Consider the following 26,565-nt stretch of genomic DNA (forward strand, 5'->3'; position numbering starts at 1 on the left):
GAGGACCACCTGGGTAGCCCAGCCAGGCAGTAGGATGGTCAGGAAGAGGCCGCCGTGGCGGTCTACAGGGCCCCAAGGCCCAGAAGCAGCTTGCCACTCTTGCAGATCCCCACCTGGGCCTGTGGCTGCACCTTCGGCCTACATCTACCTCAAGCCTGCAGGCAGGAGGCCCGCCCAGGCCCTGCAGCATACAGAGGAGCTGTTTTCCCAGCAGTCCTTGTGTTCCAGGCACTTTCTCAGCCCTGGAAACTCCATTGCTTGCCTGAGAAGTCCCTGTGGCCAGGGACTGAGCTACAGCCTGATGACTCCCCAAGGGACAGGGTACCCACAGTGGCCCAGAGTGCCCTCCACCCGCCTGCACCTCCGTGCTTCCGACCAATGGCTCACAGGTGCCTGTAAAGAAAGTGTCACTTCCCATAAGTGGGTCTGTTACCTCCAGTTTCAATTTCCACAACAAAGGCCTTGCTCTATTGAACAGCACTTAACAAGACCCCTGCCTGTCACAGCTGGCTGCAGAAGGAGGCCACTGCCCCACCATGGCAGTGACTTCTTACCACTGAGTGTTGCTGCTTAAGATAGTTCAGAGGGGCGTAGTGGCACGTTCCTTAAGCCCCAGCGCTCTGATCTTGGTCACTTCAAGACCAGCCTGCTCTACAAAGTGAATCCCAGAACAGCCAGAGCTACATAGACCCAATGTCTAAAAACTAAGGCACTAGGAGTTGAGGCCATCTGCTCCACACAGTCGGCCTGGTTACATAGCGTTCAAGGCCTGCGATGGAGCTCAGTGGAAAAGGCTGGCCACCAAGCCGAGGACAGGCGTTCACCCGGGCCCCATGTGGTAGAAGGAGAGAACTGACCACTGCAAGTTGTCCTCTGTCAGAGTTGGGGTATCAGCTGAGCCATACCCAGGGTTCACGGGGGAGGGGGGGGGGGAGAAGGGTGCCTAAAACACCAGGAAAGTGAGCGCTGGGGATCTTGTTGTTTGGCTCTAGTTGACACCCCCAGAGATGAGCTGGGTCTGACCTCAGATGCTTTCTAAAGCCACGAAGGGCAGGGTGTGAAGGAGGAGGAGGAGCTGACACTTGTGCAAGGTGGGTGGGGCGCTCCTTCCCCGGAACCGCCAGTCCTGGCCAGGATGGAGGTCCACCAGTCCCTGCTGCTCCTGCTGGCCCTGGAGACACTGTGGGCAGGTGAGCGTGAAGGGGAGACTGAGGCCTAGAGCCTGATCTTCAGGGGTGTGTGGGTGGCAGAGGGTTTCATTACAGGGCAAGTGGGTGATTCAGATCCCTGAGGGAAAGTACAGGCAGAACTTGCCCTGGTGACAGGCCTGGGAGCTCAATACTTGAGGCGTCTGAGGCAGGAGGATTGCCATTAGTTCGGTTAGAGTGAGACTCCATCAACAAAACAAAAACAGGGCTTAAGGATATAGCTCAAGTTGGTGGCCATGTGCCTGGCATACACCCCTCCTGCACGGGGGAGCACGCCTCTTACCCCAGCACTGAAGAATCTAGACCCAAAGCCTTCCTCAGCTCCAGGGTCTGAGGCCAGCTGGGCCACACGAGACCTATCTAAAAAGAGTGGTATACCGGGAGTGGTGGCGCACGCCTGTAATCCCAGCATCCAGGAGGCAGAGGCAGGTGGATCTCTGAATTCAAGGCCAGCCTAGTCTACAAAAGGAGTCCAGGACAGCCAAGGCTACACCCTGTCTTGAAAGCCAAAAAAAGTGGAACAAATTCCCCACATACCTTTAATCCTTGGGAGGCTTTGTGGGTTCAAGGCCAGCCTAGTCTAGGTAGTAAGTTCCAAAACAGCCAGAACTACAGTGTGGAGGGGGCACAGTGACACAATAAGTATGTGTCGTGTCTAACCCCAGCACTAGGGAGGGGGACGCAAGATCAGTCAGAGGCCTTGTGTCAATTAAGTAGAGGCTGATTAAGAGGAGAGCACTCTTAGTCCCTGACCTCTGTACACATATGCATACACACAGGCAAAGTCACAATTTTCTTTTTGAGACAAGGTCTCACTATTGTAGACCTGGCTGACCTGGAACCCACAGAGATCTGCCAGCCTCTGCCTCCCGAGTGCTGGAATTAGAGGTGTGCACCACCCCTCCCAATTTTTGATACCCATATTTCCTTGGACCAGGACCGTCTCCAAAGGACAAGGAGTGAGAAAATTTGCTTTTGCAGGTATAAGAGCTTTTTTTCTTTTATTTTTTTTATTTTTTATTTTTTTGAGACAGGGTCTCTCTTTGTAGACCAGGCTGGCCTTGAACTCACAGCAATTCACCTGCCTCTGCCTCCCAAGTGCTGGGATTAAAGGCGTGTGCCACCACGCCCGGCCCAAGAGCCGTTTTTCAAGTTACGGACTATACACTGGTCTCTCTCAGCTGGTGGAGACCCTGGCATAGTGCAGCCAAAACTGATGTCATGCCCCTAACAGTGTGTCTCAGCCTCGCAAGTCGATCCTCTACAACAGGGCGCTACAGTATGGAGAGCGACTGGGCCTGCGCCTACCGTGCATAGTAGCACATGCCTGTCTGGAAACAGGGTCAGGAGTTCAGGCCAAGCTAAGGGGTTTTTTGTTTTGTTTTTTTAAGCAGGGAAGAAAAGGCATATGTGGGTGGTGAAAAACTACTCAGTTGTGGGTCCTAGCTACAGATACAGGTTGACAAGAGTGTGTGAACTGCCCACAAAGCTGCAGAGATAACACTTTCCCAGAAAATCTTTGGTTTCTCTTTAGGCTTGGTTGAATCTTTCTTTCTTTTCTTCTTTTTAAAGCTTCATGAATTGCTGGGCAGTGATGGCACACACCTTTGATTCTAGCACTTGGGAGGCAGAGGCAGGCGGATCTCTGAGTTCTAGGCCAGCCTGGTCTACAGAGTGAGTTCCAGGACAGCCAAGGATACATAGAGAACCCCAATCCTAAAAATAAGTCAATAAAAATATATAAATATTTAAGAATCACAGAGAACAGAGGACTTGGCTCTCGTCCATGTATAAAGGTCTTGGAACCAGCCCCAGGAAAGTAGCTCTGGGACCTCAGAAGCAGCTTGGAGTAAGTGTGGACTGGCCACATGGCCCAGGTGAGGCAGCGGTGTGGGTTTTTTTTGGGGGGGGGGTTGATTTTTTGTTTTTGTGGGGTTTTTTATTTTTCTTTTTTGTTTGTTCAAGACAGGCCTTCTCTGTATAATTGCCCTCGCTGTCCTGGAACTCTCTTTGTAGACCAGGCTGGCCTTGAACTCAGGGAGATCCACCTGCTGCCTCCCAAGTGCTGGGATTAAAGATGTGCACCGCGATACCCAGCTCCCTGATTCTACTTGCTCCTTAGGGCTGGAATGACAGGTGTGCAGCACTAGACCTGGATTCTGTAGTGTGGAGGGAATGGAAGGCAGGGCTTCGTGTGTGTATAGGTGCTACCAACTCTATATCAACCCTTCAGAGAAGTTTGCAGAGAAATAGTTCATACCCTGCAAGGCTCACTGAAATTCAGAAGGCACACAAGAGTATAGGCACTCCCACAGCCCCAGCAACGCTCGTCCCCACACCCTGGCACCCACAAATCTACTTCCTGTCATGAGTTTCACACTGCCTTGTTGTGACTGATTTTCCCCTGAGCATCGTGTCCACAAGGCTCTGCCATTGCCACAGCAAGTGTCAGATCCCCACTTCATCTGTGCTTGAGTAACTGCGGTAGGTGAGCAGAACACAGGTCAGCTACACACACACACACACACACGCCCTTCCCCGTGTATGAGCAGAACATGGGTCAGCTACACACACACACACACACACACACACACACACACACGCCCTCCCCTGTGTGTGAGCAGAACACAGGTCAGCTCCTCACACACATGCCCTCCCCTGTGTGTGAGCAGAACACAGGTAAGCTCCTCACACACACGCCCTCCCCTATGGCTACCAGGGCACTGTGGAGGGGTGAGTGCAATGTCCGAAGAGACCAGAAGCCAGTATCAGAGCAGCTTGAGCTGCAGCCACAGGCGGCAGTGAATCCCCTGGAGTGGGTGCTGGGAATTGAACTCAGGTCCTCTGCAAGAGCAGCCTGTTCGCTAACCCTCTAAGCCATCGTCAGCCCCTCATTCACATTTTTTTTAAAAACAAACTTTTTTAAGATTTGTTTTTATTTATTTATTTTTTTTTCTGTTTTTGTTTTTGGTTTTGGTTTTTCAAGACCGGATTAAAGGCCTACGCCACCACGCGCAGCTTTTTAAGATTTATTATGTATAGTATTTTGCCTGCATATACACCTGCATGCCAGAAGAGGGCACCAGATCTCATTATAGGTGGTTGTGAGCTGGGAATTCAACTCAGAACCTTTGGAAGAGCAGGCTCTTAACCTCTGAGCCCTCTCTCCACCCCCTCATTCACAGTTTTGTTTTTGTTTTTCAAGACAGGGTTTCTCTGTGTAGCCTTGGCTGTCCTGGACTCACTTTCTAGACCAGCCTGACCTAGAACTCACAGCGATCCTCCTGCCTCTGCCCCCTGAGTGTTCCTCATTCACACTTTAACCTTGGCCTCTCACAGCTGAATAGAGTCTGAACAGTGGGGCCTAGTGGGCTCTAGCCAGGGCTCAGTGGAGGGCTGGGCTGCATCACCCCCAACCCTCCCTCTCGCCCTTCCTTCGCAGCAGACAACACATCTGAGACCCAAATCATTGGTGGTCAAGAGGCAGTCCCGCACTCCCGCCCGTACATGGCCTCTCTCCAGAAAAAAAGGTCCCACGTGTGCGGGGGAGTCCTCGTGCATCCAAAGTGGGTGTTGACGGCTGCCCACTGCCTGTCTGAGCCGTGAGTATTTCTCCCTACTCTCCACCGTGGCTTAAGGCCTGGCCTGTAAGGGCAGCTTCCCTCCAACCCACCTGCGACAGACACCCAGCATCTGTGAGAGCCAGCCTGCCACTAAGACAGCCAGCACAGCAGGAAACTGCCATCTAGAAACCACTAAATAAGCCAGGGCGTGGTGGCGCACACCTTTAATCCCAGCACTCCTGAGGCAGAGGCAGGCCTGTGAACTCACGCTGTGAGTTCGAGGCCAGCCTGGTCTACAAAGTGAGTCCAGGGCAGCCAAGGCTAACACAGAGAGACCCTGTCTTGAAAATGAACAAACAAAACTGCACCAAAAGGGATCGTTAGCTAGTTCGTGCATTCCAGAAGCCTAGGCCTCAGGTACGGCTTGATCCAGGTAACTTCCCTGAGGTGCTCACTCGGCTGCAAGTGTGACGCCAGAGTGCAGGGGAGGGGGGTCGTTTTTCTGTAGCTTGCACGAATGCAGGAAGTCAGCATAAGGAAATCACAGAAGAGAGAGAGGCTGCAGTCAGGGGGTGGCGCGTTGAGAGTGTTCAAGAATCTGGCGCTGGGCGGGAGCCAGAGTCCGGAGCCTCACTGGGTGAGGAGGATTTAGAAGATGGAAGATGATCTGCCGGGAGTAGGCTGGGGAGGCTGCCATGTGTGCGTGCGCGGGTGGGAAGGAGGAGATGCAGCCTTGGGCGAGCATCATTCTGCATTGCAGGGTAAAGCAGCAGCTGAGGCTGGTGCTCGGCCTGCACCGGCTCCACGACCCCCAAGATCCTGGCCTCACCTTCTACATCAAGGAAGCCATTAAACACCCTGGCTACAACAAGTACAGTTACGAAAATGACTTGGCACTGCTTAAGGTGCGGGACAGAGGAGCTGAAGGCCAGCCGCGGCTGGTTTCCCTCAGCCACTCACTGACTCTCCTGTTCCCACAGCTGGATGGGCGAGTGCAGCCAAGCAGGAATGTCCGACCCTTGGCTCTGCCAAGAAAGCCCCGTGCCAGGCCGGCTGCAGGGGCTCGATGTAGCACAGCTGGCTGGGGGTTGACCCAGCAGGGTGGTCACCTGGCCAGGGCCCTGCAGGAGTTGGATCTGCGTGTGCTGGACACCCGCATGTGCAACAACAGCCGCTTCTGGAATGGCGCCCTGGTGGACAGCATGCTGTGTTTGAAGGCTGAGACCAACAGCCAGGGCCCCTGCAAGGTGACAGGGATGGCCTGGAGGCCTGGTCTGGGCAGCAGCCCAAGCTGGCCTCCGCCACCCAGTCTCTGGGAAGTGGCAGGAGGGTGGGACTAACAATTCCCCTCACCTCTCACAGGCAGAAATCAAGGCCCTGGGAGAATAAAAAATGCTGTCTGTGTTGGAAGTCAGGAAGCCAGAGAGTTGTGGTTTGAACTCCAGCGCCACAGACTAGTCATCTGGGGCCTTGGGGACAGAGGGGATAGAAAAGGGAAGAGGAGGGGCAAAGGGGAAGAGACAGGAGGGCAGGGTGCGTGTGTAGTTTGCAAAGAGCCCTCCCAGGCCCCTGCTCCCTTCTCCACCCCACCCCCCCACCCCCATGCCCCTTGCAGGCACAAAGGCTGACCTGTGTGTCTCTTACCTTTGGCAGGGTGACTCTGGAGGGCCCCTGGTATGTGGAAAAGGCCAGGTGGCTGGGATCCTATCTTTCAGCTCCAAAAACTGCACAGACATCTTCAATCCCCCTGTGGCCACTGCAGTGGCCCCCTACAGCTCCTGGATCCGGAAGATCATAGGTCGCTGGGCACCTCAACCTCTGGCCTAATGCCCCAGATGACCAGGACATTCTCACTGGCCAGGGCAGGGAAGGGACCAATAAATCCTGATATATTTGTTGCATCCACTCCTGTCTGCCTTTGGTCTCTGCAAGCCTCTGTTTCCCCTGTAAGACCCAAGATGACCCTTCTGAATGGCAGTCAGGAAAGCCCTTGGACACAGGATAGGCAGACACAGAAGGCACTGGCCTTCTGGGAGCAAAGGCAAGAGCAGTGGGACCAGTGTGGCCAGCAGGGGGCACCACCTGCCCTCGGAGAGACAAGATGCTCGCAGACACCTCAACAGGAACAGCTCAAGTGTCAGTCAGCCCAGTGGCTGTAAACCCATGCATTATCAGTTCCAGAACATTCCATCACTGTGATTCCACCCCAAAACGAAGCCCACCCCCAGGAGAGGTCACGTCCTCCCCTCCCCAGTCCCAATAAATCTGCCCTCTCTGGATTCCCCTAGGTACTTCCTGTCATGTAGGCCCACGCTGGGTGGCCTTTGTATCTGGGTCTGTACTGAGCATGATGTCCTCAAGGTCCCTTCATATGGTGACGAGAGGGAGACCCTCCCTCCTCCGCTCCCAGGTTATCTTAGGCTCTAAGTTAGATCAACAGAAAACGGATCAGCAGGAGAGAAACCATCACTGGGTATTAGAGAAGATAGCACCAAGGGTGACTGGAAAATAGGCCCTCGCCTGCCTGCCATATGCAGTTGGGAGGCTGAGAAAGGAGGGTAACCTCCATTTCAAAGCCAATCTGAGGGGCTAGAGACACAGCTCAGCAGTTATGAGCAACAGCTGTTCTTCCAGAGAATGGAGCGCTCTTTCTTTTTCTTTTTCTTTTTTTTTTTTTTTTGTTTTTTTTTTTTTGTTTTTTGTTTTTTGTTTTTTGTTTTTTGTTTTTCCGAGACAGGGTTTCTCTGTGTAGCCTTGGCTGTCCTGGACTCACTTTGTAGACCAGGCTGGCCTCGAACTCACAGCGATCCGCCTGCCTCTGCCTCCCAAGTGTTACCATTGCAGGCATGGGCCACCACGCCTGGCTAGTGCTCTTTCTTTTAAACTCTACTCTATTTGTGATGTTTAGGCCTCAACCTCCCAACCCTACATAGGAGACGGCTAGTGAGGAGATGGGCCTCTTCTCCCAGATGTTTAGGGTCAAGTTGGTTCTTTTGGGCTATACCCATCTCCAACAGCACCAGCCAGCGGTCTCCTCCAAGCCACTGCTCCCCAAAGCGTTCGTGTTTCTCTCCATCTGTCTGCTCCAAACCACAATTCTCTCCGTCTCTGGTCTCTTCCAATTGCTACATGTCACATGCCAACGCTGCTCAAGGCAGTTCGCAGCTGACAAATATCGCGTGCCCTCTTATGAGGCAGTTAGCAACTGTGGACAAACTGGAGCAGCCCCCATACCCCACACTTGGGATTAAAACAAAAATATATTTATATATAAACCAAAACTTTCACAACAAGAGAACCCAGGTTCAGTTCCCAGCACCCACACAGCAGCTCACAACTGTCAGTAATTCCAGTTCTAGGTAACCCAATACCCTCACAGAGAATGCACATGAAGTAAATAAATAAGCCAGGCATGGGGCTGGGGAGATGGCTCAGTGCTTAAGAGCACTGTCTACTCTTCCAAAGGACCTGGGTTCAATTCCCAGCACCCACCTGGCACCCCACAACTGTAACTCCAATTCCAAGGGATCTGACACCCTTATAGCAATGCACATAAAAATAAAATTAAAATTAAAATACAAAAAAAGAAAAAAAAAGCCAGGCATGGTGGCAGTTGCCTTTAACCCCAACACTTGGGGAGGCAGAGGCAGGTAGATCTCTGTGAGTTGGAGGCCAGCCTGCTCTACAAAGCGAGTCCAGGACAGCCAGAGAGCTACACAGAGACACCCTATCTCTAAAAAGCAAAACAAAACAAAATCCAAAACCAAAGTCACCATGAGCTCAAGGTGTGTGTGAGGGGGAGGGGGGCGGTGATGCCCCTAAAATCTTGGTCCTCCTGCTTCTACCCTTTAGGTGCTGGGGTGACAGGTATGTGCCACGCACCGTCTTGAACCTCGTGCTGGGCGAGCATGAAGCTCTGAGCTGCTCCCTACTTCCTTTCACAAAAACAGCCAGAAGGGCCAGCCAGAAGTCAGAGGGCGGAATTACAGCAATGGAGCTTAAATGCCTCCGCTGACTTATTTTTCCACCCTGCACTTTGTCCCAGAATTCTTGGCGGCTCAGCTTTGCTCTCTGCCGTGCCCCAGGGAGGGCCTTCCTGCCTCACCTGGCTTCTGGACTCTGGGTGGCCCTGGCTCTGCTAAAAGAGGTTTCAAAGGTATCAGCTGATTAACTTGCTTTTATAGAAGGGCCTGGAAGAAACAGATCTGGGAGTGGTGAGTACACCTGGGATCCCAGCCCTCAGAAGGCTCAGGTGGGTAGGGCAAAAATTCCAAGTCAGCCTGCACCACAAAGCTAAAATCAAAAAACAAAACAACAAAACAAAAAACAAGGCTAGACAGACGAGTTCATTAATTAGAGCACTGCCCACTCTTTTTGGTTGTTTTTTTTTCTTTTTCTTTTTCTTTTTTTTTGGGGGGAGGGGGTTTGGTTTTTCAAGACAGGGTTTCTCTATGTAGCCCTGGCTGTCCTAGGCTCACTCTGTAGACCAGGGTGGCCTCGAACTCACAGCAATCCACCTGCCTCTGCCTCCCGAGTGCTGGGATTAAAGGTGTGCGCCACCGTGCCTGGCTAAAATAAATCTTAAAAGAAAAGGGAGGTGGAGGCATGAAGTTCTGAAATTACTTAGGGGTTTGAGGCCAGCCTGAGCTACAAGGGACCTTCCCCTGCCTCTACTTCCCTGAGACAGGCAGGTACCACACATCTCTTCACTGTGGAAGCCCCCACACCAGGCCACTGCGCATACCAGTTACGTCCTAGCCTGGCCCTGTCTTTTCTCTTTTTCTTTGTTTGTTTTGATTTTTTTTTTTTTTTTTTTTTGAGACAGGGTCTCTGCAGCCCCGCCTGTCCTGTTACACCCCATCTGCAGGCCAGGCTGGCCTTGAAAACTCTTGGTAACCTGGAGCCTCCACCTTCAGAGTGTGGGGAGTCACAGGGTGAGCTGCAATGTGCCATTTCTGCTCCTGTTTCAGCTGCCCAGTATTGACATGGAGACCTATGACGTTTATGAGTAAGCGTTAAGAGCACCGGGCTGGGCAGATCCCTCTAAGGGATCCCTGGGTGGCGGTCAATTGGCCCTGGAAGAACTCTTAGGCAATTAGAGCTACCTGACCCTATGACCTTCATAGTAAGACAGAAAAAGCCCAGCACAGGTGGGGAGGGGGTGGGGCTGGGGGTGGGGGGAGAGGTGGGGGAGGGGGGAGCATCCCTGAATCCTTCCTTTCCAAACCTTTCCTCTCCGTTTCCAGCCCAGCCTCTTCAAAGGTTTCTCCCAGCTGTTCCTCCCTCAGTTCCCCCCACAGTCTGCTAAACCGTCCCTCCTCCCAGTTTCCCCAGTACTAGCTCAGCTCCTCCCGGCCCAGCTGCCTCCTAACAGTATCTTCTGCACCAAATGCCCTCTCTTTCCACTCAATCTCCGCGCTGTATCGATTTCTTTTCTTTTCTTTCTTTCTTTCTTTCTTTTTTTTTTTTTTTTTTTTTTTTTTTCCGTAACTGGGTTTCTCTGTGTAGCCTTGGCTGTCCTGAGCTCGCTTTGTAGACCAGGCTGGCCTTGAACTCATAGCAATCCACCTGCCTCTGCCTCCAGAGTGCTGGGATTAAAGGCATATGTCACCACCGCCCAGCTGATTTTTTTTTTATGGAAAAATGTTTATTTTGAATTTATTTTAATTTAGAAATAGGAAGCCGCATAGGGAGGAGAAAAGAAAGACACAAAGTATGCAGGCAACTTTTTACTTCATGAGCTTGTCACACCCTCATTTGTTCACTAGTTCCCAGGATGAGAAAAACTCAGCCCCCCACAATGATGTTATTGATGAGGATATGGATTAGTTTCACAAAGAAGCCAATGAAAGCTGGGCGTGGTGGCATCTTTTAACCAACCAGATTGAGTCCTTTATGAACTGTCGGCTTAGCTCAACAAATTGTGTAGCTGATCTATGACTGTTTGCGGGACGGCAGCTGGAGAGAGAAGAGACACTTAGCTCAACAGAACCAGAAGCTGCTCATCCCTTAAAAAAAAAAAAAAAAATATATATACACACACACACACACACACACACACACACACACACACACACACATATATCTTATTTATCTTTATTTTGCCTGCATGTACATCTGTGTGAGGGTGTCAGATCCCCTGGAACTGGAATTACAGACAGTTGTGAGCTGCCATGTGGGTGCTGGGAATCGAACCCAGGTCCTTCAGAAGAACAGCCAGTGCTCTTAACCTCTGAGCCAGCCATCTCTCCAGGCCCTGCATGCGATTCTTATGGTATCATTAGACTTTCTTTCTTGAACCTATTAACAGTGAGCCACTAAGTCTGGTCACCTCATTTGCCGTGGACATTTGTGCTTGTCCTATCTCTGGCCCTTCAAAACCAGTCCTGAAAACTTCAGGTTGTGTATGCAGCTGAACCCTGGGCATCAACAAAAATTGTTTGAATTGTGTTGTTTCGGTTTTGTTTGTTTTTCCAAGACAGGGTTTCTCTGTGTAGCCTTGGCTGTCCTGGACTCGCTTTGTAGATCAGGCTGGCCTCAAACTCACAGCGATCTGCCTGCCTCTGCCTCCCGAGTGCTGGGATTACAGGTGTGCGCCACCACACCTGGCCCCAGCTTGGTTTTCTGAGACAGGCTCTCTGACTGGGACCTGCCCACCTCTCTCTCCCTTCCAACACTGGGCTTACAAAGCCTTGATGCCCAGGCTTTCTCAGCAGATTGAACTCAAGACACTTCGATTTATGCAACCAGCTCCTTTGATACTTTCTTCTGCCAGTTAACACCCTTGAGGCTGATCCAGGAGGCAGTGGCATACTCCCTGAATCCCAGCACTCCGGAGGCAGAGGCAGGACGATCTCTGTGAGTTCGAGGCCAGCCTGATCTACAGAGTAAGTTCCAGAACAGCAAGGGCCACACAGAGAAACCCTGTCTCGAAAAACAACATCAAATAATAAGCTAGGCATGGTGGCACATGCCTTTAATCCCAGCACTCGGGAGGCAGAGGCAGGCAGATAGCTGTGGGTTCGAGCCCAGCCTGGTCTACAAAGTGAGTCCAGGACAGCCAGGGCTACACAGAGAAACCCTGTCTCGAAAAACCAAAAAATAAAATAAAATAAAATAAAATAAGCCAAATAATAAATAAATAAATTCTTGAGGTTTATCCCATAAACCCTCAAGCACTCAGCCATAGCCCCTTCCCAGCTTAGGCAGAAGTGTGGTGGCCTCCGTCTCTGACTGTCCCTCTCACAACACTGGTAAAGCCTCGAGTGAAGAAGAAGAGGCCAGCTGGGCCTCAGCCACCGGCTTGAATACTCATGGCCGGCTGGACTTCCTCTGGGCTCTCAGTCACCCTAGCAGGGCTCTGGGGTGGCTCCAGCTGGACACAGATCAGAGGGGCCAGGCCTGTGTGTCCAGCAAGGTGTTTACCATTGCCGTCCAAGCCTTCTCAGCTGCGCTTCCTTCTAGAATCAGTCCCACCTAACCCCATGAGGAGCCAGGAGCCAGACAGGAACTACCTCCGCAGAGGAGGGAAAACGGAGGCTGGAGTGCCTGCCCCACCTGGCGACGGAGACCCTGTGTGCTCTCCCCGCCACCCCCCAGCTTGCGGCGATCCTCCTGCTCCATCTTCCTGAGTGCCAGGATGACAGACCTGTGCCAGCACACCGGCTTTCCCAGCCCCTCAGCAGACACCAACACCCCACAGGATGGGACCGGCCAGGCTGAGGGCCGTAGGACAGGACTCAGGAAACACCACACGGTGAAGAGCCAAGTGGAAGACAGCCACGCCACAGCTAGCAGTGTCCTGGAGGCCCAGGCAGGGAGGACGCAGCACAGGACGCAGGACGGGAGACCCTGAGGATCCAGAGCTCATGTGCGGCGGCGGCCATGCCTGCTGTGTTAGAATCCATTTATTTGGGCTTACGGATTCTAAGGGGTAGAGTCTGTCACGGCCACAGGCACGGCTGCTGGTGCAGAAGCTGAGAGAGTGGGCCTACCCACCTCCTCAAACCATCCCAGGACCAAGTTCAAACGGCCGAGACTATGCTGACACGTCATCCCCGCGTTTCAGAAGGCGAGACTGCATGAAAACCCGAAAGAAACCCTGAGCCGAAAGGGAACAAAAGAAAAGTGAGGCTAGAGATGGCGCCGTGCCTAAGCGCACTTGCTCTCAGAGGCCCCGGGTTGCTCACAGCCCTCTGGAACGCCAGTTCTTGGGGGAATCCAGCGCCCTCTTCTGGCCTCCCTGGGAACTCACCCGCATGCAGCACACGCATAAATGAAGGCGAACACACATAGACATCAAATACAATTAAATAAACATTCTTATTAAAGTTAAAAAATATGGGGGCTGGAGAGATGGCTCAGCGGTTAAGAGCACTGACTGCTCTTCCAGAGGTCCTGAGTTCGATTCCCAGCAACCACATGGTGGCTCACAACCATCTAGGATGTGATCTGATGCCCTCTTCTGGCCCGCAGGTGCACATGCAGGCAGAGCATTGTGTGCATAATAATAAATAAATACATCTTTTTTAAAAAATTTAAAAAATATAAAGATGTAAAGTTAAAAAAATATATAAAGCTGTGCAGTAGTGGCACATTCACCCTATACACCAGCTTGGTTTTGAACTCACAGAAATCCTCCTGCCTTTGACTCCCCAGTGCTGGGATCAAAGGTGTGTGACACCACCACCACAATGTCAGGCTAAAATTCAGGATTTTTTTTTTTTTTGTAGTTTTTGGAGACAGGGTTTCTCTGTGTAGCCTTAGCTATCCTGAACTCACTTTGTAGACCAGGTTGGCATCAAACTCACAGCGATCTACCTGCCTCTGCCTCCCAAGTGCTGGGATTAAAGGTGTGTGCCACCACACCCAGCACTTTTTTTTTTTAAAGATGTATTTATTTATTGTGTATACAGTGCTCTGCTGGCATGTACACCTGCAGGCCAGAAGAGGGCATCAGATCTCATTATAGATGGTTGTGAGCCACCATGTTGTTGCTGGGAACTGAACTCAGGACCTCTGGAAGAGCAGGACCTCTGAGCCATCTCTCCAGCCCAAATTCAGGATTCTTAATTAACGTAATATTTTTTGCTATGCTGGAGATGAAATTCAGAGATTCACATGCTCACCAAGAGCCCTGCCACTGAGCCACGCCCCAGTCCCCCCTCCCTGCCCCCCTTCCCCACCCTGGGGAATTCTAGGCAGGAGCTCTCCCTGCACCCACACCGCCAGTCACTAATTTTTCCAGCCTCCTATGAGGCTCTGTAAGTAAGAAAAGACACGCAGAAGAATCTGGGGGAGAGGTTGGCGTGGAAGCCTCAGGGCCTGGAGAGCAAGAAGGGCCCTCCCAGGCAACACCTGCCAGCCCAAGGTCTGGAATTCTGGCTGCAGATGAGAGCGCACAGCCAGTTCTTTTTTTTTTCTGAAGCTGTGTGAGGACTTTTGACTTTTGGTGTGGGCTCTTCTGAGGAGCAGACAGGAAGTAGTATCCCACAGAAGAAACAGCAGGCGCCAGTACAGCCCAGCCCCATAGGAAGGCTTTCCACCCGCATGTGTTCTGGGTGGGGTGGCCATTCCCTGCCTCTCCCAGCCCCCACCTGCTCGTCCCTTGCTCCACTGAGATATAGCTGTAAAATCTACATTTGTTGCTGGCTGCTTTTTGTTTTGTTTCGTGTTTTGTTTTTTGTTTTCTGTTTTTTGTTTGTTTGTTTGTTTTTTAGACAGGGTTTCTCCGTATAGCCCTGGACTCACTCTGTAGACCAGGCTGGCCTCGAACTCACAGAGATCCACCTGCCTCTGCCTCCCGGGTGCTGGGATTAAAGGAGCACCCCGCCCCCTCCCCGTAGTTAGTTCCTTCTTAAATTTAATTTAGTTTTATGTGTGCCCGTGTTTTGCCTGTATGCTGCGTGTTGGTTGCATGCCTAGTGTCTGAGGAGACCAGAAACAGCAGATTCCCTAGAACTGAAGTTCCAGATGTCTGTAGGTTGCCGTGTGGGGGCTGGAGACAGAACCGAGGTCTTCCGGAAGAGCAGCCAGTACTCTTCTTAAACAGCTGAGCCCTTTCCTTTTTTTTTTTTTTCCCCCTTTGCCACAGATCCGTGAACTTCAGCTGCTCCGGCTTGTACCCACAGGTGCTGGAATGGGAGGCACGCAGCGCGCAGTCTGCTAATCCTAAAGCGAGTGCTGGGAGGTCAGGCGGTTAGGGTGGAGTAAGCCTAAAGAACTTCAGAGGCCCGCGGGCCGTGCAGGGTCAGAGAAGACTTTAGAAGCCAGGCCAGGGACTGGGGGGATGGGATGGCTTCACTCAGTAAACACAGGCTGGGCTTCCTGGCCAACCTGAAATTTCCCAGAGGCCCGAACATGCAGGGGGTTAGGAATTCCACTGAGCCCAGCCTTGTTTGTTTTGACCCCGAGGGTGCTTTGATGCCAGCTGGCAGCTTCCCCCGCCTTTGCCCCGGTTCTGCACGTAGTTTGGAGGGGGCTCGGGAGGGCCTGTCCATGGAGGCTTTGGGATTCTAGGCAGTTCTGAGAGGCAGCTGCTGCTGTAAGTGGGTCACCAGGCCCAGAGTGAGCTACCATTGCGTCCTGGCCCCTCTTACCCCAGGCTTGGTCCTGCACTTGCCATTTTCTCTGGCTGTGTCTATGCTGTGTCCTTCCTGGACATTCTCAAAGCCCCTGCCATGGTGTGCAACCTCCCCCCCCACCCCCCTCCCCCACCCCCTCCACAAAGGAGCTGCAGAACCCTGAAGCTGCTGCTTGCCAACCCCCTGGTTACTCCTGCCTCTGCCTCCCACTCTTTATTTTTTGAGACAGGGTCTCTGTGTAGCCTTGGCTGTCCTGGACTCACTTTGTAGACCAGGCTGGCCTCGAACTCACCGAGATCCACCTGCCTCTGCCTCCGAGTGCATGGGCCACCATCCACAACACACCTTTAATCCCAGCATAGGAGCCAGAGGCAGGTGGATCTCTGTGAGTCTCAGGCTAGCCTGATCTATCTACATAGTAAACTCCAGTCCAGCCAAAACTGTGACAAAGTATCCACGACCCAAGGCTTAAAACGAAAATGGCAAAAATAAATGTAAAATAATGAAAAATAAAACAAGGTCCTGCTGGGGAGATGGTTCTTAGAATGCTTGCTGCTTTTCCAGAGGACCACAGTTCAGTTCCCAGCACCCACATTAGGCCCACAATAACAACTCCAGGGGATCAGGTGCCCTCTTCAGACCTCCGTGGCACCTGCATTCATGTGGTACACACACACACTCACAAACAAACAAATAAATAAATTCATTAATTTAATAAGTACTTTTTTGAGATAGGGTCTCACTACTTAAGCCCTGGCTGGCCTCGAACTCACAGAGTTCCTCCTTCCATTGCCTCCCGATTGCTGGGATTAAAGGCATGGGCCACCACAGCCAGGCTGAAATATAAAAATGTTTTACATGTAAAGGAAAGCACGTGTGGTGGGCAAGCATTTAATCCCAGCACTCGGGAGGCAGAGGCAAGCGGATCGCTGTGAGTTCGAGACCAGTCTGGTCTACAAACTGAGTCCAGGACAGCCGAGTCTACATAGAGAAACCCTGTCTTAAAAAAAACAAAAAACAAAAAACCCAAAAAACCCAAAACCCAGCACTCGAGAGGCAAAGGCAAGTGGGTCTCTCTGAGTTTAAGGCCAGTCAGGACTATAGATTGAATTAATTTCTCTTTCTTTCTTTCTTTCTTTCTTTCTTTTATGTAAGTTCTCTGTCTGCATGTACACCTGCACGCCAGAAGGCTTTAGAGGGTATAGATGGTTGTGAGTCACCCATGTGGTTGCTGGGAATTGAACTCAGGACCTCTGGAAGTCTTAACTGCTGAGCCATCTCTCCTGCCCCATAGAGTGGGTTTCAGGACAGCCAGGGCTACGCTGAGAAACCGTGTCTCAAAACACAAAACAAAGAGAGAGAGAGAGAGAGAGAGAGAGAGAGAGAGAGAGAGAGAGAGAGAGAGGGAGGCTGGAGAGATGGCTCAGGGAGCGGTTAAGAGCACTGACTGGTCTTTCAGAGGTCATGAGTTCAATTCCCAGCAACCACATGGTGGCTCACAACCATCTATAATGTGATCTGATGTCCTCCTCTGGCCTGCAGACGTACATGTAGGCAGAGCACTGCATAGGTAATAAATAAATATTAAAAAAAAAAAAAGAGGGAGGGAGGGGGAGGGAAGGAGGGAGGGAGGGAGCTTGATGCACACGGGCCGCCCAGGATCCAGCTCTCACCCCTTCGTGGGTGGGGCCTGTGTGGTCACGTGCGTCCCCGCCCACCCGCTCGGCTTTAACCGCGTGAGCCGTTGAGGCGGACGCTGGGTACGTGCCTGCTCGCTGTGCGCGGGTCGCCCCGCCCACCGCGGGCGTACGTGCGTGCGTGCGTGCGTGCGCGCGCCCCGCCCTCCCTCCCTTCTTATAGCGCCGCTGCCCGGCCGCGCTTGGACGAGGCGACATGGCGGCGGCGCTGCTGCTGGCGCTGGGCTTCACGCTCCTGGGCGGCCAAGGCGCCTTCGCGGCCGGTAAGAGCGAGGCGCTGGGACCCGGCCTGGGGACACCTGGGTCGAGCCGCTGTTTTAGGGGGACCTGATAGTGTGGGAGCCACAGTTTCGGTTCCCTCGGGGCTGGGGGTTAGTGGAGGGATTACAGTGGCTGTGGGTGACCGGCGAGTTGACCCCCCCCAGACCTCGGTGGGGCTACGAGGTGGAGGGAGGTCATCGTAGGGGTGCGGCCTGGACAGACAAGCCAAGGTTAGGTGTCTGCTGGGCTCCGGGGAGACATCGTAAGGTTGTCGGAACCGGGGGTGGAGGGAGCCGCCTCCACCTTGCGGTTGTTCCCACCTGGGTACGGGCTGGGCGGTTAGCCCGAGGACTCGAGCCCAGGAGTGGAAAAGACGCCAGATTTGGGACAGCTGGGGAGGATGGAGCCGCTGCTTTCCTGTCCCGACTCCCGGAATAGGACTGGGAGGTGACTCTGGAGGATTGGGGGGGGTACAGCAGCGACTGTTAGTGGCTTAGGTTTGGGGGAGGTGGGGAAGGTGTAGGAGGGAGGAGGTGACCCTGAGGCCGGGGGTCGGGGGTGCGGGGACAGTAAGATTTCTGGGGCAACATCGCCAAGGTTGAGTGGAGGGTGTCCCCACCTGGGTAGCAGGCTGGGAGGCGACCCTGGAGATTGGATTCCTCCTGGTTTTGGCACCTGGGAGGACGAGGATGAAAGAAGCCGCCTCGCTGAGGGCTCCCCGCCGCCGCCGGAGAGAGGACTGCAAAGTAATCATGGGCGGGAGAGAATTGTAGGACGTCTGGGGAAGGTTTGTGGGCCTTGGAGTTGGGGACAGCAGCACCACAGGTGGCTTCCTCCAGATGTGGAGAGTTCTGGGAGCTGAGGAAGCTGCCCTCATGGGAGAGGTCCCCACCCAGGGGAACGTGTCAGGAAATGACCCCATGTTTGGGAGATCAGGCACTGGAAGGAACTGCTGGATTGGTGTCCATGCTCGGGGAGCGTTGGGAGTGACAGTCCCTAATTTGGGGGGGGGGCATGGAGCTAGATTTGCCACTTAGGTGTCACCACTTGGGAAGACTAGGATGAGGGACAACCTTTCTTGAAGAAACTGTCTCCAAGGTTTGGAGGGTCTGGGGTGGAAGGAGCCACCATTTTAGTGGGCCCACACTTGGGGGACCAGGCAGGTGGGTGACCCAGAACACAGAAGTGTCTGGAGGTGATTCTCCAAATTTGGGCATGTGGGTGAGTGTTGAATGGGAATTTGGGGGACAGTGTCCTTGATGTTGTGGTAATATGAGAGTAGTGGAGTCTCCCATCAGCCTTGGGGGGGCTTTGGGGACCGTGGTGCACGCTGATGGAGGCCACAGCACTGCCTGGGGAACCTGAAGAATGACAGTAAGTCGCCATGGGGTGGGGACAACGATGCCTGTAAGTGGTGACCCCAAGTCTTGGAGGATGAGCGTTTGACCCTGGGGGTACTGTGTCCTAGGGCTTGGAGGGCTGGGCCTGAGTGGAGTCATTGCCCAGGTGTCATCATGTGGCGGTGGGGTGGCAGTCCCCGAGAAGGGCAGTTCCCATCCCAACTAGATACGTCTTCAGGTGCTCCTAGCTGTCCCTATACTCACCAGAGCGAGCTCCTAGGCCCACCAGGGTCCACAGGGGCTGTATCAGTCATCACTGGTCCTTGGCAATTGCCACCTGTCCTTGGCCCTGGCCAAGGAGGGAGATGGAAGTCCCGGGCCTCTGGGCTGGAGCCGACATTCCGAGGTGGTTGGAACTCATCTGATCGAGGACTGACCAGGACTCACCTGGCCCTGGACCTCTGGCACAGGGACTTGCTGGATTATCATTCTAGGTGGGATTTCCCGTGGCTGCGGCCCAGCACACAGCCTGCTCCACCCTGGAGCCTGGCCAGGTGGGGAAGGGAGGTACTCAAGGTCGTGGCAAGGTTGAGGTGGAAGGAAAGCCTGGAGTCCACGGGCTGTTCTCCTGCCTCCTCAGACAGCAAGCAAAGGGCAGAACCAAAGCTCCACTGGAGAAGTGGGGCACACAACTGCCACCCCCATCAGCAGTAGATTCGGGAGGGGACTGTGGCTGGCAGCACTGCCCAGGGTTAATCGTGACCCACTTTTCCATCAAAACATCTTGAGGTTCTCCCGTGAGTCTGGCTCTCTGGTGCAGATAGCTGCCCCCTGGCAAGGTGGATGCAGCTGATAAGCTGGGTGGGGAGCCTGGTTGGACAAGAGCCTTCCTGCCTGGCCTTAAGCAGACCTTTGCCATGCCTGGGAGCCAAGCACAAAGTATAGCTTCCAGGCTGGTCCCTGTCGTCTACAGCCTGGCCAGAGCCCGGGACAGCCTTCCATGTGTTTTCTGTTACGTAGTGTTGGGGGGGCTCCACTCAGAGAGCCTGTTCTGCATGGTGTGGTGGGGGGCTCACCTTGGAGGGCTGGGCACTTCTGGTTTGTTTTCCTCGTTGTGTGAGACTGGGATTTGATGCGAGGGCTTCTTACAGGATGGTTGAAGAGCTCCACACCCCGGTTTCACACAGCAGGAAGACACCTGCTTTCTCAGTGAGTAGTCAATGTGGCCTCCCTGGCCAGGCCAATCAGACAACTCACTGCAGGGTGTCTTTCTCAGATGGGTACTCCAGTAGTCACCCAGGTCTGTCTTAACCCTAGTACCTCAAATGACCAAGTTGCATGGTGGGGGAGGTGACAAGGCTCCAGCCTGGGCCAGCACTGGATAGCAGGAGGCTGGGTGTGAACTGCCCTCCACCACAGCGTCCCCTCCCTGCACCTCGTCATTCTGGCTTGTTTACCCAGTGGCTGGGTCTGGCCTTGCTCCTGCCCCGGCTGTGAGTGGGCAGGGAGGAGGGTTCTGTTTTTAGACTGAGGTGACGGCTGCAAGCTGTGGGCTACAGATTATGTGGCCAGACTCCCAGTTTGACTTCTCGAGGCCCTGTGGAAACTCCTGAAGTTGAGGTCAGAGTTACTGGTCACCCCTTGGCAGTACAGATGGTACCCTTCCAGAGGTTCCCATGTAGAGAAGTGGGTGGGTGCCAGGGAGTACCACAGGGCACCCTGCATTCCTAAGACCAGATGATAGGCCACCTAGTGGTTCCTAGTAGCCCAGCATGTGGTTGCTGGAACATGACAGTCCTGTCCCAGGTGGATGACACCCATAGTGTCTCTTCAGAAACCCAGGTGGGGCTCTAGGGTCCCATGGGCACCTGTCTTTCCTGACTGACAGTCCATGATGAAATGGTGTGTATACAGACATCCTGAAGCACTCACCAGCCACCTTCCCCACTGCCCAGAGCTGCAGGCTGGGCAGCCTAGGAGATCTCCACTCTGTACTGTACGGTACCAGGAAACCATCCCTCCACCAAAGCTGCTGTTTTCTACACCCCAGGCGCCCTGGGGCCACTTAGGTGATAGGTGTCATTCTTGGTCCTCAGGCTGGCCCTAAGCCCACACACTTGTACCTTCATGTCCACGTCATGTGGAGACATGCAAAGGACCTGCCTTCCCCCGGGACATGTGTTTGGGGCAGGCATACAGGTCTGAGTGTTCCAGGCCCCTATGAAATGCTGGGAGGCCCTATCTTCATTTTCTGTTTTGGAGGCAGAGTTAAGCAGGTGGCCCATCTTGCCTGGGAACTCCTGAGTAGTGGGATTACAGGTGAGCCACAACACCTGGCTCTGGTTCTCAGGGGTTTGTTTTGTTTTTGTTTTTTTGAGACAGGGTTTCTCTGTGTAACCACCTGGGTTGTCCTGGACTTGCTTTGTAGACCAGGCTGGCCTCAAACTCGGATTTGCCTGCCTTGGGATTAAAGGCATGCACCATACCTTGCTTGTTTGTTTCTCTTTCTTTCTTTTTCTTTTTGGTTTTTCGAGACAGGGTTTCTCTGTGTAGCCCTGGCTGTCCTGGACTCACTTTGAAGACCAGGCTGACCTCAAATTCACAGTGATCTGTCTGCCTCCTGAGTGCTGGGATTAAAGGCATGTGCCACCATGCCTGGCTTTGTTTCTTTTTTAAATTAAATTTTCTCTCTCTGTGTGTGTGTGTCTGTCTGTCCGTCTGTCTCTCTCTCCCTCTCTTCCTCTCCCCGCCCCCCATGTGTGTGTTGGTTGCACACAAGTCCTCCATGTAGGTCTTGGGAATTGAACTTTGGACTTTAGGCTTGCTAGCAACCACATTTACCAGCCCCTTTGTTTTTGTTTCCACCTAACTTCATACTTCCCTCTGCAAGCAGAAAAGAAGTGGGGTGTGGCCGGCCCGGCAGTTGGCCGGCCTGCCTGCCTGTTTCTCTCACCTCTTGGTAATGGGTGCTAACCCTCTCCCATAGCTGGCTTTCTCAAGGCGCCACTGTCACAGGAGCAATGGGCAGGGGAGAGTGTGGTCCTGCACTGTGAGGCTGTGGGCAGCCCTGTCCCTGAGATCCAGTGGTGGTTTGAAGGGAATAACCCAAACGACAGCTGCTCCCAGCTCTGGGACGGCGCCAGGCAGAACCGCGTTCACATCCATGCCACCTACCGCCAGCATGCAGCCAGCACGCTGTCTGTTGATGGGCTTGCCGCAGAGGATGTAGGCACCTACGAATGCCGGGCCAGCAGTGACCCTGACCGCAACCACCTGACCCGACCACCCAGGGTCAAGTGGGTCCGTGCCCAGGCGAGCGTGGTGGTCCTTGAACGTGAGTGGCCAAGGCACCTTCTGTTAACCTCTTGTGCCACCCAACCCTGATTCCCACTTCGTAGAATCAGATCCTGCTCTGCCCTACCACTCATTGAGGCCCACCTGGGGACACGGGTAGGCTGGACACTCATCCGTGTCACCTTGCTGGGTGCCAATTGGCTCTGTCCTCTTGCAGGTGGGTCCTCAGCTCACACCGCAGGCCTGTGGTCTGTGGTATTCCACGCTGCCCTCCCATCCTGTTCTGCCCTGCGCACCTGCCCTCCTGGCTCCCGGCCTCCCTGTGTTTGTCTGGTGGGGGTGGGGTCTACTGCAAATGTGAGGGATCCAGCCTCCCCAGGACTTTCTGGGGGCTAGTTTCCAGTTCTGAGTGAAGGGAACATGAGGCACCTAAGTGGTTTGCTCTGTGGAGAGTTAGGAGTGATGAGCCATATAGCTGTGAGAGCAGCAGGTGGGGCCTGGGCAGCTGAGTCTCTTACTTTGGAAATGGGTTTCTAGTGGGGCACCGGCTTGCCTTAGACATCTGGGGCTGCAGGGTGTTGACTACTGTGACCTAGTTAGAAGTGTGGGGCAGGCTGGTGGGCCGAGCCTCTTCAGCGCTGAGCTAACTCTCCCCGTGTCTTCTCAGCGGGCACCATCATCACCTCTGTCCAGGACATTGGCTCCAAGGTACACCTTACCTGCTCTTTGAACAGCAGTGGCGTCGAGGTTGTTGGCCACCGCTGGATGAGAGGTGGCAAGTTACTACTGGAGGACTCGCTGCCCGACCTGCAGATGCAGTACATGTGAGTCCTTGATTCTCAGAGGACCATATTAGATGCCATCCCACAAAGCACAGCCCGTGGGGAATTTGCCTCAGAGCTGCCACAGTTGTGCCAGGGCTCCACACAGCCTCACTGTGTAGCATGGTGGGAACAGGTCCTGTGGTTGCACTGAGACCTGGGTGGAGATGGGGACACCACGCCTTGCAGACTCCTTACCTCAGCACTTCTTCCCCACAGAGTGGACGCAGATGACCGCTCTGGTGAATATTCCTGCATCTTTCTTCCCGAGCCTGTAGGCAGAGGTGACATCAGCGTCAAAGGTAAGCAGAGGGGCCAGGAGGTGGCTGTGTGTAGGCCTGCGGCTGGGGCTGCGGCTACGGCAGGCTCTGCGCTGGCATCAGGCTCCCTCCGCATCCTCATAGGGCTACCCAGGATCAAGGTCGGAAAGAAATCTGAGCATGCCAATGAGGAAGAGACGGTGAAGCTGGTCTGCAAGTCCGATTCGAGCCACCCGCCTATCACTGAGTGGTCCTGGCTTAAGGTCTATGACACTGGGAATGAGGTGAGGGCCATGGGCCAGCGTGGTGGAGATTGTGGGCATGGGGCGGGGGACATGCATGAGGCTGCAGGCATGGCACAGCCCCCAGAACAAGGAGGGAAAGGCCCTGGCACGACATGACAAGCCATTCTTCCCAGCTCATCACCAACACCTCTGACAAGTTTATCGTGACTTCCACCCCTGAGAAGACGGAGCTGATCATCAACGCCCTGAACATGAATGAAGACCCTGGCACCTACATGTGCAACGCCACCAATTCTGAGGGCAGTGTCCAGGACACCATCAAGCTGCGAGTGCGCAGCCGCATGGCTGCCCTCTGGCCCTTCCTAGGCATCGTGACTGAGGTCTTGGTGTTGGTCACCATCATCTTTATCTATGAGAAACGGCGGAAGCCAGACCAGGCCCTGGACGGTGAGTGGGCCTGGGCCTGGGTGAGTGGGTGGGGTGCCCTGCAGCGTGTTGATCTGCTCATGGCCAACCCTTCCCTCTCTCCCTCACTTGGCTATAAGCTGGTGGTGTCCTGTAGCTCAGGTAACAGCTGGGTGGGCTTGGGCTGTGTTGGCTTCAGAAGGTGCTGGCACCTGTGCAGCGTCATAAGGGTGGCAGTGTGGGGCTGCAGTGGACTTGCCCACCACAAGGCTCCCTTGGAAGACCCTGGTAGACACTGACACCTGTCCTCTCTCTCTCTCTCCTCTGTGGCTGCTCGTTATCACAGAGGACGACCCTGGTGCCGCCCCACTGTAAGTCCAACTCGTTGTGGGCTCTGGGTAGCTGCTGGGGTCCCCTAGAAGTGGGGGGCAGGCTCCCCAATGTGGGCATCCACCTTTTATGGGCCTGGGTGGGTTCAAAGAAGGTGGGTGGTTGCTGTTGGGACAATCCAGACTCAGAAGCGGGCCTGAGCCTTTTCTGTGTCTCAGGAAGGGCAGCGGGCATCACTTGAACGACAAGAACGTACGCCAGAGGAACGCCAGCTGAGCGGCGGGGCAGGTGGGAGTGGCGCCAGCGTGCCTGACCCCAGCCAGCGTCGGCCTCCACTCTGTCCCTCCCTGTCCTGACCTGAGCCTACCCAGCCCTACCTGTCCCACCCCGGTGAAGACAGTCTCACCTTGCCGGACGCCCACCTGGAGGAAGCCAGGCACTCGCATCACCCATCTCTAGTTTAAACTAAATGAGGTTCCTATGCAGAGAATTCGTTCCTTAGGGGTTTCTGGTTTTTTATTTTCCTTTCCCTCTTTTACGCGTGTCACTGCGGCCCTGTGGAGTCGGGAGTGGAGCCTGGTCCTTGGTCATGAGGAGAGGCCAGGCCAAGCTCTGACTTCTCGGTGGGCTGCCCATCCCCACCATGGGCACCATGGCTGGGCCTGCTGGCACCGCACAAATAAAGACCTACCCACCACGTGTGTGTTTGCTGCCTAGGGTTCCAAGACACCATCTTTTGTTTTTCGAGACAAGGTTTGTCTATGTAGCCTTTACTGATTGATGGACCAGGCTGGCCTCCAACTCACAGAGATCCGCCCCCCTCTGCCTCCAGAGTGCTGGGATTAAAGGTGTGCACCAGCAGCCTGGCTCCAAGAGCCCATCTTTAATGACAGCGAATGTTGGAATCACAGATGGGCACAGTCTAGGCCACTGGTTTTCAACCTTCATTTAATGTCCTTATGTTATGACCCCCAGTCATGAAAGCGTTTTCACTGCGACTTCATAACTAATTTTGCTGCTGTTGTGAATTGTAATGTAAATATGTTATGCAGAATACCTAATGTGTGTTCCCTTGGGGAAAAAAATGGCACAATACTCCACCCCGTGCTCCACTATGGCTAGGGGTCCTGACCCACAGGCTGAGAACCACTGTCCTAGGGTGTGGAAGAAAAGCCGGCCTCATGAGGGCACTGTTGGCCATCACTGCCTTCCTGCGCTGTCCTCTGGCTAACCTCCAGGGGGCGTCCTGGGGTGTGGGAGGTAGGTGGGGCTGAGGACTTCCTGGAGCTAGGGCGTGGTCAGGCAGTTTCACATCCAGCTCGTTTCCAACTCAGGATCTGGCCCTGGGTGGGGGTGGGGCATTGCATAGTCCGGCTCTAGAGAGATGGGAGGTAGCTTTGGTCCTAGCACAACACATTCCAGAGTGGTGGTGGTTAGGGGAGGCAGGGTCTCCTGAGGACCTGAGGGAACAGCCTGTGGTCCCTCAGATACCTCCCTGGCCTTCCAGCCACCAGAGGGCACTGCACCTGCGTCCACTGAGGAAACCTGTTGCCCCAGACCAAGTGGTTGGGGTATATACACAGTGCGCACCTGCACCTGGAGATCCCTGGGCGGCTCCCTCCTTGTGGAACCCTTAGAACAGGATAGGACCTTCCTGAGGTCCTACACAGTGTCCTCATGGGCCTTTGCTGAGGGAAGTCCAGGGCACCCACTCCCATACCTGTGGTGAAGCTGGGATTCTGGCCATAAGACAAGCCCTCCCCCCACAACTGCGGGTGCTGCCCTAGCCGGCATGCTTGCTCTTCCTAGGGTCCTGAGACAGGCCTGTGGCTCTTACATCCAGAAAGGACAGGGCACAATGAAGGATTAGGCAGCGGGGCCTGTGTGGGGCTCACCCCCAGAGCAGTGGTTTACCTTGAGAAGCAAGGGGCCGGGTCCGCATCGTTCAGGCTCTTGTCCACACAACCAAAGAGGGGGTGGATATTGACTGCATGCCTCTCAGAGCTCAGGATGGCACAAGAGCCTCTGAACAATCTGGAAATGACTCTGGAGTCCTCCCTGGGGACCGCAGGGTTTATGAGTCCCAGCCCCCACCTGGCAGGCAGAGACAGGGCCCAGGAGCCTTTATAAGACAAAAATGCATTGATGGGATAGACCCCACAGGGACCCAGCAGCTGGCTGGTCACTTCTGCTCTGGGCAGACAGGCCTGTCAAACCCTCTCAGGCCCTGGCTCACCTAATTGTGCAACCCTAGCCCATAAGGGCAGCAGAGTCCGTCAGAGATGGGGCTTACTCTGAACCAGCTTCTCCACACCTCCACTTAGGAGCAATTTGGCAAGTCTTAAACAAATAGCAACAGGTGCGGTGTGTAGTCCGGAGGATCATGAGTTCAGGGTCAGCCTCAGCACATACTGAGTGCCACAGCCTCTGTTAGGCCAGACCTTGTCTCCATAAGACAGGAAGCAAAATGCCTCCACCCCCGAATGTGCAGATGCCAGGGAAGCTGAGACCCCACACCAGGTTGTGTGACTGGGTATCAGAACCTGAGAAGCCACCCC

General features: G+C 54.0%; 2 protein-coding genes across 6 annotated transcripts; both read left to right on the top strand.

Moving 5' to 3' along the window:
* Positions 1-92: 92 nt before the first annotated feature.
* Positions 93-6,676, top strand: GZMM (granzyme M). Of its 3 annotated transcripts, XM_084796236.1 has the most exons (7): positions 1,175-1,190; positions 2,781-3,085; positions 3,178-3,344; positions 4,654-4,810; positions 5,532-5,676; positions 5,752-6,018; positions 6,425-6,676. In XM_084796236.1, exons 3-7 carry the CDS (start codon positions 3,338-3,340, stop codon positions 6,596-6,598), a joined length of 750 nt encoding a protein of 249 aa, XP_084652362.1. In that variant the 5' UTR covers positions 1,175-1,190; positions 2,781-3,085; positions 3,178-3,337; the 3' UTR covers positions 6,599-6,676. The 3 variants fall into 3 exon arrangements, with proteins under 3 accessions (XP_084652360.1, XP_084652361.1, XP_084652362.1); XM_084796234.1 differs by lacking the exons at positions 2,781-3,085; positions 3,178-3,344 and having other exon boundaries at positions 93-1,190; positions 4,651-4,810; XM_084796235.1 differs by lacking the exons at positions 2,781-3,085; positions 3,178-3,344 and having other exon boundaries at positions 93-1,190.
* A 3,075-nt stretch (positions 6,677-9,751) lies between these two features.
* BSG (basigin (Ok blood group)) lies at positions 9,752-24,704 on the top strand. Of its 3 annotated transcripts, none has more exons than XM_084795585.1 (8): positions 9,752-9,779; positions 21,639-21,986; positions 22,614-22,770; positions 22,987-23,069; positions 23,172-23,311; positions 23,446-23,719; positions 24,024-24,048; positions 24,226-24,704. In XM_084795585.1, exons 1-8 carry the CDS (start codon positions 9,767-9,769, stop codon positions 24,281-24,283), a joined length of 1,098 nt encoding a protein of 365 aa, XP_084651711.1. In that variant the 5' UTR covers positions 9,752-9,766; the 3' UTR covers positions 24,284-24,704. The 3 variants fall into 3 exon arrangements, with proteins under 3 accessions (XP_084651711.1, XP_084651712.1, XP_084651713.1); XM_084795587.1 differs by lacking the exon at positions 9,752-9,779 and adding an exon at positions 17,219-17,314; XM_084795586.1 differs by lacking the exons at positions 9,752-9,779; positions 21,639-21,986 and adding an exon at positions 17,174-17,314.
* Positions 24,705-26,565: the final 1,861 nt, after the last annotated feature.

The sequence above is a fragment of the Acomys minous genome, assembly GCF_964271855.1.
Source record: "Acomys minous genome assembly, chromosome: 9".
Classification (NCBI taxonomy): Eukaryota; Metazoa; Chordata; class Mammalia; order Rodentia; family Muridae; genus Acomys; species Acomys minous.